General features: G+C 37.4%; 1 protein-coding gene across 5 annotated transcripts in view; it reads right to left on the bottom strand.

The window, feature by feature from the left end:
* The window catches only part of SH3D19 (SH3 domain containing 19), a 192616-nt gene that overhangs the window by 2729 nt on the left and 175454 nt on the right, over positions 1–14433 (bottom strand). For 3 of the 5 annotated variants that reach the window (XM_060012136.1, XM_060012134.1, XM_060012137.1), the window contains 2 exons: positions 13925–14022; positions 8945–10497 (listed from right to left, as the gene is read on the bottom strand). In XM_060012136.1, the coding sequence (XP_059868119.1) occupies positions 10381–10497; positions 13925–14022 (215 nt within the window). In that variant the 3' untranslated portion in view covers positions 8945–10380. Of the gene's footprint in view, positions 1–2379; positions 7181–8944; positions 10498–13924; positions 14023–14433 lie in introns of those variants that run through there. The other 2 variants (XR_009519507.1, XM_060012135.1) reach the window with 2 other exon arrangements.

Below are 14433 nucleotides of genomic sequence, written 5' to 3' on the forward strand. Positions count from 1 at the left end.
TGGGCCTATTGGTATTTTAGGCTGGATAATTCATAGTTGTGAGGGACTGTCCTGTGCATTTTGGGACATTTCGCAGTATCGCTGGCCTCTACCCACTAGAAGCCAGTAGCACCTTTCCCCAAGTTGTGACAAAAATGTTTTCAGACACTGCCAAATGTCCCCCACGGGGCAAAATTTCCCCCAGTTGAGAACCACTACTTTTCATCTAAAACTGCTACCTGAATCAAGTAGCAGTTGCAGCTAACAGTCTGACTTGCTACTGACTTGTCATTTCTGTCCATGTGCTATGTAAACAGGAAAATTCATATAGACATGGTTGGTCCTGAACTATTCTGCTGTGCCTGGTGCCATCAACAGCAGCTTCCAAATGCAAATGAGTACAAATGTACAAACAGAACAACACAATCTTGATTCAGTCTGGCTGATCACATGCTTTTTTAAAACAATTGAAATATAGTTGATATGCTAGTTTCAGGAGCATTACATAGTGATTTGACATTTGCATATATTATGAAACAATCACCACAATAAGTTACTAAACTATTCCGAAAGTTATTACAATACTGACCATATTCCTTATGCTGTATGTTATATCCTCATGGCTTATTTACTTTATAACTGGAGGTTTGCACCCCTTAGTCCCCTTCACCTATTCTGCTCCCCACTCCCCGGCAACCACAGAAAACTAGTTTGTTCTCTGTATCTAAGTCTTTTTGTTGTTTGTTTCTTACATTACACTTACAAGTGAGATCATATATTTATTTCTGTCTGACTTATTTCACTTAGCATAATACCCTCTAAATCCATCCATGTTGTCACAAATAGCAAGATTTTTTTGATGTCTAAGTAATATTCCATTGTATGTATATACCACATCTTTATCCATTCACCTATTGTAAAAATGCAGTGAACACTGGTGCACATATCTTTTCAAATTAGTAAATACCCAGAAGTGAAATTGCTGGATCATATGCTAGTTCTGTCTTCAGTTTTTTGAGGAAACTTCATACTGTTTTCATAGTCACTGCACCAATTGACAATCCCACCAGCAATGCATAAGGGTTTCTTTTTCTCCATATCCCAGATACTTGTTATTTGTTGTCTTTTTTGATGATAGCCATTCTGACAGGTGTGAAGTGTGGTTTCGATATGCATTTCCCTGACAGTGATGTTAAGCAGTTTTTCATGTGTCTGTTGGCCATCTGTATGTCTTCTTTGGAAAAATGTCTATTCAGATCCTCTGCCCATTTAAAAATTGGCTTTTTCTTTTTTTTTTAAATGTTGAGTTGTATGAGTTCTGTGTAGATTTTGGATATTAACCCCTTATTGAATATATTATTTGCAAATATACTTTCCCATTCAGTAGGCTGGCTTTTTGTTTTGTTGATGATTTCCTCTGCTGTGCAAAAGCTTTTTAGTTTGATGTTGTCCCATTTGTTTATTTTGGCTTTCATTTCCCTTGCCTGAGAAGATAGATCCAAAAAAATATTGCTAAGACCAATGTCAAAGAGCATACTGCCTATGTTTTCTTCTAAGAGGAGTTTTATGGTTTCAGGTCTTATATTTAGGTCTTTAATCCATTTTGAATTTATTTTTGTATATGGTGTGAGGAAGTAGTCCAGTTTGATTCTTTTGTATGTAGCTGTCCAGTTTTCCTGACACTATTATTGAAGAGGCTGTCTTTTCCCTATTGTATATTCTTGCCTCCTTTGTCATAGACTAATTGCCCATTTAAGTGTGGGTTTACTTCTGGGCTCTCTATTCTGTTCTATTGATCTATGTGTCTGTTTTTGTGCCAGTACCATACTGTTTTAATGACTGTAGCTTTGTAATTAGTTTGAAGTCAGGGAGTGTGATACCTCCAGCTTTGTCCTTTCTCTAGATTGCTTTGACTATTCAGGGTCTTTTGTGTTTCTATACAGATTTTAGAATTATTTGTTTTAGCTCTGTGAAAAATGCCTTTGGTATTTTGATAGGGATTGCACTGAATCTGTAGATTGTCTTGAGTTGTATGGTCATTTTAACAATATGAATTCTTCCAATCCATGAGCATGGTGTACCTTTCAATTTGTTTGTGTTGTCATTTTCTTTCATCAGTGTCTTATAGTTTTCAGAGTATAAGTCTTTTACTTCTTTGGTTAGATTTATTCCTAGATAATTTATTTCTTTTGATGTAATTGTAAATGGGATTGTTAACTTCTCTTTCTGGTAGTTCATTATTCATGTATAGAAATGCAACAGATTTCTGTATATTAATTTTGTATCTTGCAGCTTTACTGAATTTATTAGTTCTAACACATTTTTGGTTGCATCTTTATGATTTTCCATATAGAATCATGTCACCTGCAAACAGTTTTACTTTTTCCTTTCTAAGTTGGATTTTTCTTTTCTTTTTTTTTTTTTTTTGGTCAGATTGCTGTGGCTGGGATTTTCAATACTATGTTGAATAAAAGTGGTGACAGTGGGCTTCCTTGTCTTGTTTCTGATCTTAGAGGAAATGCTTTCAGTTTTTCACCTTTGATTATGATGTTGGCTGTCAGTTTGTCATAGATGGCCTATATTATGTTGGGGTACATTCCCTCTATACCCACTTTGTGGATAGTGTTTATCATAAATGAATGTTGTTTTGTTAAAAGCTTTTCCTGCATCTATTGAGATTATCATGATTTTTCTTCAATTTGTTAATGTGTATCACATTGACTTATTTGTGGGATAAATCCCACTTGATCATGGTATATGATCCTTTTAATGTGTTGTTAAATTTGGTTTGCTAATCTTTTGTTGAGGATTTTTGCATCTATGATATTGGCCTGTAATTTTCTTTTTTTGTGTGTCTTTGGTTTTGGTATCCAGGTGGTGCTGGCCTCATAGAATGAGTTCAGAACCATTCTTTCCTCTTCAACTTTTTGGAATACTTTGAGAAGGTTAGGCATTAACTCTTCCTTAAATGTTTGGTAGAATTAACCTGTAAAGCCATCTGGTCCTGGACTTGTTTTGTTGGGAGTTTTTTTTTAAATTACTGATTCAATTTCATTACTGGTAATTGGTCTGTTCATAGTTTCTATTTCTTCCTGATTCATTCTTGGGAGGTTGTATGTTTCTAGGAATTTATCCATTTCTTCTAGGTTGTCCATTTTAGTGGCATGTAATTGATGTAGTAGTATCTTATGATCCTTTGTATTTCTGTTCTCTTCAAAGAATCAGCACTTAGTTTTATTGTTTTTTAACCCTCTATTTCATTTGCTTCCACTCTTGCCTTGAAGAATTCTTTCCTTCCATTAACTTTTGGGTTTTTTTGTTCTTCTTTTCCTAGTTCCTTTAGGTATAAGGTTAGGTTGTTTATTTGAGATTTTTCTTGTTTCCTATGGTAGGCTTGTATTGCTATAAATATCTCTCTTAGAACTGCTTTTGCTGCATCCCATAGGTCTTGGATTGTGTTTCCATTTTTATTTGTCTCCAGGTATTTTTTTATTTCCTCTTTGATTTCTTCAGTTGTTTAGTAGTATGTTGTTTAGTCTGCATGTGTTTGTGTTTTTTTGCAGTTTTTTTCTTGCAGCTGATTTCTAGTCTCATACCTTTGTGGTCAGAAAAGGTGCTTGGTATTATTTCAGTTTTCTTAAATTTATTGAGACTTGTTTTGTGGCCTATCCTGGAGAATATTCCATGTCAGGTGAAGAGAATTCTATTTTTGGATGAAATGTTTTGTAGATATCTATTAATTCCATCCGGTCTTATGTGTTATTTAAGGTCAGTGTTGCCTTTATTGATTTTCTGTCTGGATGATCTTCCCATTGATATAAGTGGGGTATTAAAGTCCCCTACTATTATTGTATTACTGTCAGTTTCTCCCTGTATGTTAATATTTGTTTTATGTATTTAGGTGCTCCTAAATGTTGGATGCATATATATTTACAATTGTTATATTTTCTTGTTGGACTGACCCCTTTATCATTACATACTGCCCTTCTTTGTCTCTTGTTACAGTCTTTGTTTTGAAGTCTATTTTGTCTGATGTAAGTATTGCTCCCCTAGCTTTCTTTTCCTTTTCATTTGCACAGAATCTTTTTTCATCCCTTCACTTTCAGTCTGTGTGTCTTTAGACATGAAGTGAGTCTGTTTTTTTGGCTGTGCCACGCAGTATGCAGGATCTTAGTCCACTGACCAGGGATCAAACCTGTGCCCCCTGTAGTGGAAGTGCAGAGTCCTAAGCAGGGAAGTCCCTGGAGTCTCTTGTAGGCAGCATATATATGTGTTTTGTTTTTTTGAGTTTTAAAAAATCTTATCAGTCACTCTGTCTCTTGGTTGGAACATTTAGTTCACTTACATTTAACATAATTATTGACAGATATGTACCTACTGCCATTCTGTTAATTGTTTTGGGGTTTTTATAGTTCTTTTTTGTTCCTTCTTGTTTTGCTCTCTTCAGTTGTGATTTGATGACTGTATTTACTGTTATGTTTGCATTCCTTTCTCTTTTGTGTATGTGCATCTATTTTAGGTTTTTCGTTTGTGGTTACCACGTGTGTATGTGTGTGCATAAATTTATGATCTCTTATGTTTGAACACATTCTAACCACCCTACTACATTTTTACTCCCCACCACATTTAATGTTTTTGATGTCATACTTTACTTATTTTTGTTTTGTGTATCCCTAACTACTTATTGTGGATATAGATGATTTTTCTACTTTTGTCTTTTAATCTTTCTACTAGCTTTGTAAGTGTTGATCTACTGCTTTCACTGTTTTGCCGTTACTGATGAGATTTTTCCCTTCATAATTTTCATTTTCTGGTTGTGGCCTTTTCTACTTAGAGAAGTCCCTTTAACATTTCTTGTAAAGCTGGTTTAGTTGTGCTGAACCCTTGGCTTTTGCTTGTCTGTAAAACTTTCTCTCTCCTTCAAATGTGAATGAGAACCTTGCTCGGTAGAGCATGCTTGGTTGTAGGGGTTTTCTTTTCATCACTTTGAATATATCGTGCCACTCCCTTCCGGCCTATGATTGTGATATTCCTCCCGTTTGTGGGTCATCAACCCGGGGTGTGGGTCCTGACTATACTGAGTCTACACCCCTCATACCCATCTTGTTGGATTCCTTCTTTATGTCTTTAGTTGCGGAAAATCTTTTCTGCTAGTTTTTCGGTTTGTCTGCATAGATAGTTGCTCTGTAAGTAGTTGTAATTTTGGTGTGTCTGTGGGAGGAGGCGAGTTCAGCCCTGATGGTAGTAGTCCTTATTGCTAAATACTAAAGAAAAAAAGCTTACTTTCTGCAGCTGAGCACCAGCTTGAGTGATTTGGGTCCTGGCTTTGTGGGGAACATCAGTGTGAGGAGTCTGCTTAGCAGCTCTATTTGTGAATGTGTATCTCTCAAATAGAATATGATATGGAGGCCATCCATTCCCATCCAGCAGGGATAGCCTGACACACATGCATAGGGGCAGTCGTCCCACTTGGTAGTTAGTCTTATAGATGCACAGTGTCTTGGTGCCCTATTTTCTGTTGCTCTCTGACCTTGCCCCCAATTCCCTCATTGCAGTGGACAACTAGGCTTTTTCATAGCCCAGCCAGGCCCCTCTGGCCAGCAAAGATGGAGGCCTTTGCCTGCACCCCCGCATTCATCTTCCCTAGAGTGCTCTGTACGTAGAGAATAATCAGATACTTTATCACCACATTTATCTTTTAAAAGCTTTGATGTTTTATATGTCTAAAGAGAAGACACCACTGTTTCCCTAGCATAAGCTTAGGCATAGTACTGCACTGAAGAGTTAGCCACATGCTCTAAGGCTCTTTTGAATTAACAACAACTCTGCTTTAAAGCTGCTGGCCACATGGTGGCCTGAGAAACAATGTGGTGGGCCTCAGTGATCCTTTGAGTCTGAGCTCTATCAATCATCAATCATCTATTAAAACCCTGGATATGATTGGAGAGATAAATGTAGTTGTTTCTTATTTTAACTGTAAAGAAGTTACTAAATGTGGGCCAATATTTTTGTATTAAGAGATTGTCAGTCAATTCCTGTTAAAAGAGGACAGGTAACTGGCAGGTAATGCTCCTTTCTGAATAATGAATTTGAATCATTACTTTGCCTGAAAAAAGTTTCATTGAGTTGCCTTATTTGTAGTATTTGTAGATAAATAAACAGTCCATGGTGTACATACAATTAAGATTCCTTTAAAAATCCAAAATGTGTCCCAGACTCTGAAATATCAATTTATTGGCGTAAGTAGTTGAGCTGATCTATTAGACTCCAAAATACTAAAATAATGTTTTGTACTGCATGTGTATGAAAACCTCAGCTTAAGATTGCTTTGCTGTTGCCAAGAGCACAGCTCTGCAGACACAGATCTTTTCAAGATCTGATGTTCCAAGCATTCAAATATTTCCTATTAAACTAAAAAAGGAATCCCCATTAATGGATCAGTCCATGTTTGAGTTTCTAGGTAACATCAATATGAATTGCCTATATAAAACTGAGAAGCCAAGCACGAATCTTCTTCTTTTTTTAAATTGTCTTTTTTTTTTTTTTTTTTTTTTAAATATATTTTTGGCTGTGTTGGGTCTTTGTTGCTGTACATGGGCTTTCTCTAGTTGCAGTGAGCGGCGGCTACTCTTTGTTGTGGTGCACGTGTTTCTCATTGCAGTGGCTTCTCTTGTGGAGCACGGGCTCTAGGCTTGCAGGCTCAGTAGTTGTGGTGCACGGGCTTAGTTGCTCTGTGGCATGTGGGATCTTCCCAGACCAGGGCTTGAACCCATGTCCCCTGCATTGGCAGGCAGATTCTTAACCACTGCACCACCAGGGAAGCCCCTTCTTTTCTTCTTGAAAGGAATAAATTCAAGGCTTTGTTCTCTGCATTCATTCTAATAATAACTATTATATTGAGAAGTTACAACTTTTTACAATAAAACAAATCAATTCTACTTGTTTAACTGTTAAAGAGAAATATATCACTTTAGCAAAACAAATATAAAAAGTACTGAATCGGGAATCAGTAGAGCTAGGTTTTGCTTTAGGCTTTGCCATACCTTTATGACCTTAGGCAAATCATTTAACCTCTGCAGGTTGAGCTCTGATCCTCAGACTTTTCTGTGGTTTAACAAACAGGATGAGACTGCAATTAGGTGAAAAGCCCCTAGATGGTGGTGTTGTTCTGAGTTAGGCTTTGTATTCCCCCCCTCTGTAACTACAGTGAAATAAAAAGGAGTAGGTTAGAAAATTATTTCCTATTTAGTTCTGAAAAATTCACTGTTAAGCATTCGTTTAAAATGGCATTCAGAATGGCACTGAATTATGAATCATATGGTCCATGTACATCTGACATTAATTAAAAATAAACCATTAATGATTATACCAAATATCCCCTTATAATTAGCCTATATCATCACTATTTCTCTACGTATATTTATCTAAGCTTAAGAAGCTGAACAAAAACTATAAACAATTATTGTTAAGAGTACTGATATATAACAAACCCTACAGAAAAATATTTTTTGTTTTTTTCAAACTCCATTTCTAAAATTTTGATAAATGTACTGATTTTTCTTTCATTATGAATGTTTTAGACTGTATTAAAAACCTGTGATTTCCATGAGCACAAATGACAGCCATATAAGCAAGGGCATCTTTTAAAGAAATCTGCTGTCTTTTAGTGTTCAAAAGGGTAAGAATAACATATTAAATGACTTCGCTAGTTTTAACCCACCAAAGAAAAAGGATTTGGAGATTCTCGTTTGAGGAGGATTGGATGAACATTAGGTTTTCAACTAAAATTCCTGAAAGGAACAAGAATACATTTCTATTTCTTCACTAGGAAATTCACTGAGTATAAAAATCATGTTCAGTCAATATACAGAATAAGAGAGTACCTATGAAGGGGCTTCCCTGGTGGTGCAGTGGTTAAGAATCTGCCTGCCAATGCAGGGGACACGGGTTTGATCCCTGGTCCGGGAAGACCCCACGTGCCGCGGAGCAACCAAGCCCGTGCGCCACAACTACTGAGCCTGTGCTCTGGAGCCCATGAGCCACAATTACTGAAGCCTGTGCACCTAGAGCCTGTGCTCTGCAACAAGAGAAGCCACCACAATGAGAAGCCCGGGCACCACAACGAAGAGTAGCCCCTGCTCGCTGGAACTAGAGAAAGCTCGTGCACAGCAACAAAGACCCAACGCAGCCAAAAATAAAATAAATTAAATAAATAAATTTAAAAAAAAGCACCTATGAAAAACCTACACCATGCTACATTTTTACTTCTTGTCAGTTGAGTAGGTAATAAATGGCAAGCAAAAAATGTAGCATGATGGAATGGAAGACATAAAACTGCAAATTTTGTTTCAATAAAGATTTTTGTCAATAAAGATTTTTGTCAATAAAGAGGAAAGATATTGGAGCATATTGGATCCAAGATAGTATCACTATTATGTGAAAGTTGTCCAACCAGCCAGCCAAACAACCAACCAACCAAAAACCCTCTATTGAGCCTATATGGTGCAAAGGGCTGGAGCTATAAGATACCAACTCTGTTCTCAAAAACCTCAGTCTAATATGTATGAGAAAAGGACTTTGAAAAGTTCAGTTCGGTTTATTATAGTGTCAAGTAGATTTACAACTATTGCACTTATCATTCTGCTGACAGAGGCCAAAATTTAAAAGGAATATTTTTCTCCAGTAAAGCTAGGTTTTCATGATCTTTGATATAAGATGTTAAAATTACACAGGCAAAGAAATATACCTCATGTCCTATCCCAGACACTACCCCCCCACTTCTCTCTTTCCTGCTGTTGTACAAGCTTGCTGCAAATAGGAATTTAGTTGGGATAATATGCTTTAAGTCATCCATTTCTTATGAAATAACTTGAGTGAAATTTGACCAGTTTTCTTTATACTGTCCTCTTTACCCAAAACATGTAGAACAAACAGCCCCCATATTCCAAAATCAATTTTAACCATATACTGGGAAATGAGCTTTAATAAAAGAGTAAATATCTCCTCCCTTACAGAACCCCACATGGTGTTCACATGATGGTTTCACCACTTACTGCCTAACTTTGAATTCAGACAGTGGAAACAAAAACAAAAGCTAAAAAGTGGCCCAGCATATGAAACTCTTCTCAAAAATAGAAGAAAGTTATGAACATAGTTGGGAAAGTGTTTTACATTTTCAATGAAGTTCTGTTCCATTGATCTGTTCGGAAGATTGTCTTCGACCTATCTGGCTTTAGCCCATAAACTGTAATTGATTCAGTGTTGCAAGGAACCACTTTTATCTTAAGCCTGGAATGCATAACAATGGATAGCAGGAAAGTGGTTTTTTATTTACTCTAATAACTGTGCAGGGAAGAGCTGGAGAAAAAAGAAAACAACCCCAAAAGTATCAGCCTTCAGATTCTCAAATTATTTTTCGCTCTGATTATACTTGGAAGAATGAGCTGGGGGTTTGGCATTGTTTTCCATCTTAACAGTTGCTCTGTATTCTGAGATATATGTGATTCATAATGTACCACTATAACAAGACATAGTTTTATATATTACTGGGGTAACTCAAAGAAAATGAATTTTTCTTTGGGTACCAGTAATTGTCAAAAGAATGATTGCAGATTCAGAAAATGTGCTTATAATAACCCTGTTAACATAAAGTATACACAGAGGAAAGAAATTAAGTACTGTAGGTATGTGGAAGGGTTAGTTGTATTAGCAAGGCATTTCAGGATGGTTTTGGTTCTTTTGACTAAGATACATCAAATTTCAACACCTTTCAAACACTGGGACAAAGGGGAAACACCTGCTACCACAGGCGCATGTGGTGACTGTGAGCTGATTCACCATGTGCTCACAAAGGCTCCCACTAGTCAATGAACTACCCTTTCCTGGAGCAAGGCTTGGCTCCAGTAATAAGGATAATGCGCTCAAGCTGTTAGAATTAATTTGAATATCAGTGATGAAATTTAGGTTACCAACCATGGCCTGATAGTTACAGCATGTAGAATAACAAATATCCTCTTTTAAAACTAAAGTAGAAAATGAAGAAGCAGGTTAATTTACTTGTGCTGATGAACACAGAGGTCCAAGTGCAACTTCTGCTTCTAAGTGTCCTCATGCTGCCCTGTCACCAGACACTTTCCCGGGGGAAGGGTCCGCCTGCCTTGCTAATCCTGCTTGATGTCCTCCTTGGTAGAAATGTGCTCATGGGTTTCCGTGTGCACGTTTCTACTGTGAATGAAAGCTAACTACAAAATCAGATGTTTTCTGCTTTCAGAAAGTTCTAATATACCATGTACAGCATAGATATTTCTTTCAGTTTAAAAAAATAGTGCAAAAACATATCTGATAGTCAAAGTGATAGTTCAAGTGAGTTCTTGTGCCAAGGAACACAGTCAAGCTTCACCTTTAGCCGACTTGTAAAAACTGAATGTAGGTTTTGGGAAATATTCCAGATTTTCCCATCAATTCTCCACTCATCCAGTCATCATCTACAGATTCCAGCTCTGTTATTATGTCTCCAGCCTGTAAGAAGACAGGAATTGAAAATAATGATTAGTTTCTATTGAGGATAAGCATGGTAAGCAGCCCACCTGGAGAGGCATGTACATCTCCTCTTTATATAACTCATTTATCTTGATTTGCCAAGAGGATTAAACAATGTACCACAAAGATGATCTAACCCTAATGATGCCATTAGCTTGTATGCTCTTTTCGTCAAAGCGCATTCCTTTGCCATTGTCACCCTTGTTGCACTTTTATTTTCCTGGTTGTATTTTGTGCCCCCCAAATTCACCACTCGTAATCTAAAATTCTTCTTTAATAAATAAAAATACCAGCTATCATATATATAAAATTTTTTTTCCCCATCTAACAATTATTTATTGAGTACCCACTGTGTGTCAGACACTATTCTGGGCACTATGGATACAGCAAAGAGTAAAGACCTTATTCTAGAGTTGGGAGATGAATAAGCCAACAGAGGAGGACAGAAAGTGTGGGCTGCCATCTCTTTAGGGCAGCCAGGTGACACTTAAGCAAAGATCTGAAGATGAGAGAGTGAGCCATATGTTTACTGTATGCCTTGCCCTCTTCTATGTACTTCATGGGAATTAACTCATTTATTTTATTTTATTATTATTTTTTTTTGTGGTACGCAGGCCTCTCACCATTGCGGCCTCCTGTTGGGGAGCACAGGCTCCGGACGCACAGGCTCAGCGGCCATGGCTCACGGGCCTAGCCGCTCTGCGGCATGTGGGATCTTCCCGGACCGGGGCACAAACCCGTGTCCCCTGCATTGGCAGGCAGACTCTGCGCCACCAGGGAAGCCCTATTTTTATTTTTTAACAAACTAAGAATAGTGGAAATTAATTCATTTAAACAACAACACAGTCCTAGAAGTGGGTACTATTATTATCCCCATTTTTGAGAAATATTTTTATAGATTTCCTTATTTTAAAGAAAAGGAAACTGAAGGTCAGATTACGTGACTTGCTCAGTGTTGCATGTCTAGTTAGTGGTAGAGACAGAATTCAAACCTAGTGTGATTCCAGGGCCTGTATTGCTATTAGGCATGAGGTCACCACGTTTTATAGTAGACCTTTTTACTTAGAAAGGTTTTTACTGCAATTGCCTTTTCTCAACATCCTGAGCACTTTGTACTCTATATTCTTCCACATAATGGTATTCTCCTCTACCATTTGGTTTATTCCATTCCTCCACGGCCTCAATATCAAATTTGCATTCTTTCCTGTCTTAAAGAGCTTCACCCTGACTCAGCACATGATTTATCCTCATCAGGTTAGTCAAAAGGGTTGTGTATCTTATTCGTGTATGAATTATAATTCCTCAATTTCAAAAATTATGTCTTCTGTTATCTCCTGGAACTATTTTGTTCTTTATGGTTTCTAACTGTTGCTTAGAATCTGGGTTTAGGATTCTATAATGGTCCAAGATGACCCTGGCTACTTTTAAGAATATCTTTATCAGGCTAAATGGATTTATTTGTAGCCCTAGGACATTGCCCTTTGGAAAACAGGTTTGATTTAAGCCTTTCTTAAGGGAAAATGCTGACTATCCCATGTCATTAATTTACCTTGCTAAAATCTGTAAAAATTCTGGCATTCAAAGGTTCTGTTACAAGTAAGTTCCTTCCATTTCCTAAACTATAACATAATCACTGACTAACAAGTAAGTTCCTTCCACTTCCTAAACTATAACATAATCACTGACTAAAATTATTTTTCTTAGCTCTGGTCCATACATACATACTATGTCAGTTTTCTGAGGGCTAGGACAATTTTAAAAAGTTTTATTTACTAATATTCTGTGGATATTTAATAAAATATTAATGATCAACAACTCTGAAAGTGGTGCAGAATCCCTTAACTAAAAATCTCTAGAACTGTCTTGCTTACAGCCAGGCATTTGTAAAATGAAGACAACCTATCTTCTGGATGATACTGTGAATTCTGTTACATTGACATAACCTAAATGAAGGCCAAAATAATATCCCAAAAGTCTGAATCCAGAGTGTTCACTTGCAGTAACATTTTATGTAAAGATAAAAGGAATTAATTTTGAGCCACTGACTCTCAAGATTGAAAAGGACTAGGGCAACAGTTTCTAAACATTTGGATTTTATGGACCAATAAATTAAAAAAAAAACTGATATAGGGTTACCAATTATAATTTTGCATAAGAAATCTATACATTTACTAATAATATTTTATAATAGAAATGACATTTTAATATGAAAAGGAAGAAATTCTCAGAATAAAGTAAAACTCCATCACAAAATAGAAAAGTTAGCAACCTTATATATCTAGGCATGCCTCCCCTTCTCCATGGCTCCCCTAAAGCCTGCACATACCCAATATCACTGTTTTCCTCATTTTGTTGTAGACAGATGAAAACCTTGTTTGGGTACCCTCTGTCTTAAGTCTCATCTTGTCCAATCACTCCTGGATGCTTTAATTCCTTCTATGGCACCCCTGCCTCTGAGCATCTCCGATAATGGAGAATTTCCCACTGTCTGACACAGGCTCTTCTGACAGCAATGACTTACTAAAGCCACCCTCCTTCCTCTGGCCCAATCCCAAAGTACTACCCTGGGTGCTTTCCTCTGACCACCGTCGAACTGTGGACTGCGGAAACAGGATCATGGAAGTATTCTTTTTACTTTAAAAAAATAAAAGGTACTTCCTTGATGAAGTAAGATTAAGATTAGATTTTAGGCTTCTAAAAAAAAACTTGTGCAAAATACCTTAACCTTTTGGGATCATTTCCCTAAAGTCTAGTCAGTGTCTTTGTGGACAAGACTCCGGTGTCTTATGAGGCACTGCTGCAGAGGCCAGCTGTAGTGGTTGCCACCTGATTTCTCCGCTGGTTTCAAAGACATGAAGGCTGCAAGGGCCATGTAGAGGATCATCCTTTACTAGGGCTACCAATGAAACCTCCAACATTAGTGAGACGTGTTATAAGGCTAAGGAGTAAGGAATTTGGTAGGCGACTGTGGTGCTATGGATATCAATCAGGCTTTCTTTAAGTACCTAAATTCCTTGCTGATAATTTACATTTGCCCTATTCACTTTCTCTAATCTCATCCTTTAGAATGAGGGTCTGAGATCTGTTCATTTTTTTTTTTTGCGGTATGCGGGCATCTCACTGTTGTGGCCTCTCCTGTTGTGGAGCACAGGCTCTGGACGCGCTAGCTCAGCGGCCATGGCTCACGGGCCCAGCCGCTCCGCGGCATGTGGGATCTTCCCGGACCGGGGAACGAACCCGTGTCCCCTGCATCGGCAGGCGGACTCTCAACCACTGCGCCACCAGGGAAGCTCTGTTCATTCTTGACTAATGATCAGTACTCCACCCAAATGTTCCACCCTTCAGTGGAAGACATTTCAAAATTTATAGCTGCTTAATGCAATTACAAAAAGATACACATTCTGACCTTGAAGGAAAGCTCATCTTCATTCTCCCCATGGAAATCATACAAGGCTTTGGCCTTCCTCCCCTTCAGTGCTAAAGCAGCCGTACTTTTAGCCTCAGCTGTGAAGACACCAAAAATTCAAATATATAGAAAGACATTGGACTAAAACACAAGTCGAACATTTTAAGAAACCCCCTTGTCATTCCCAGGACATAATACTTCCAATTAATTTTGAATTTACCTAACTTGCAACAAGATGAAGGATGCTGTCTTAGCAGGAAAAAAATTATACAAAATATATTAACATTTAGGAGACAAAATTAGCCATTATTAATTGAAGGCATTTTAAAATCTCTTTTCCCCATAACTTCAATAAATTATATGAAGAAAGTTTGCATGACTTTATGAATCAACTTGCAAATGTAGGCAAACAACTTAAATTGAACATGGCCAGAGGGAAACGGAATATGTATCATTTCAAAGGCCTCACACTTCCCTTAGAGGGTAAGAGCCTTCCTTGCAGCTGTCGC

The sequence above is a fragment of the Delphinus delphis genome, chromosome 5 (assembly GCF_949987515.2).
Source record: "Delphinus delphis chromosome 5, mDelDel1.2, whole genome shotgun sequence".
NCBI lineage: Eukaryota > Metazoa > Chordata > Mammalia > Artiodactyla > Delphinidae > Delphinus > Delphinus delphis.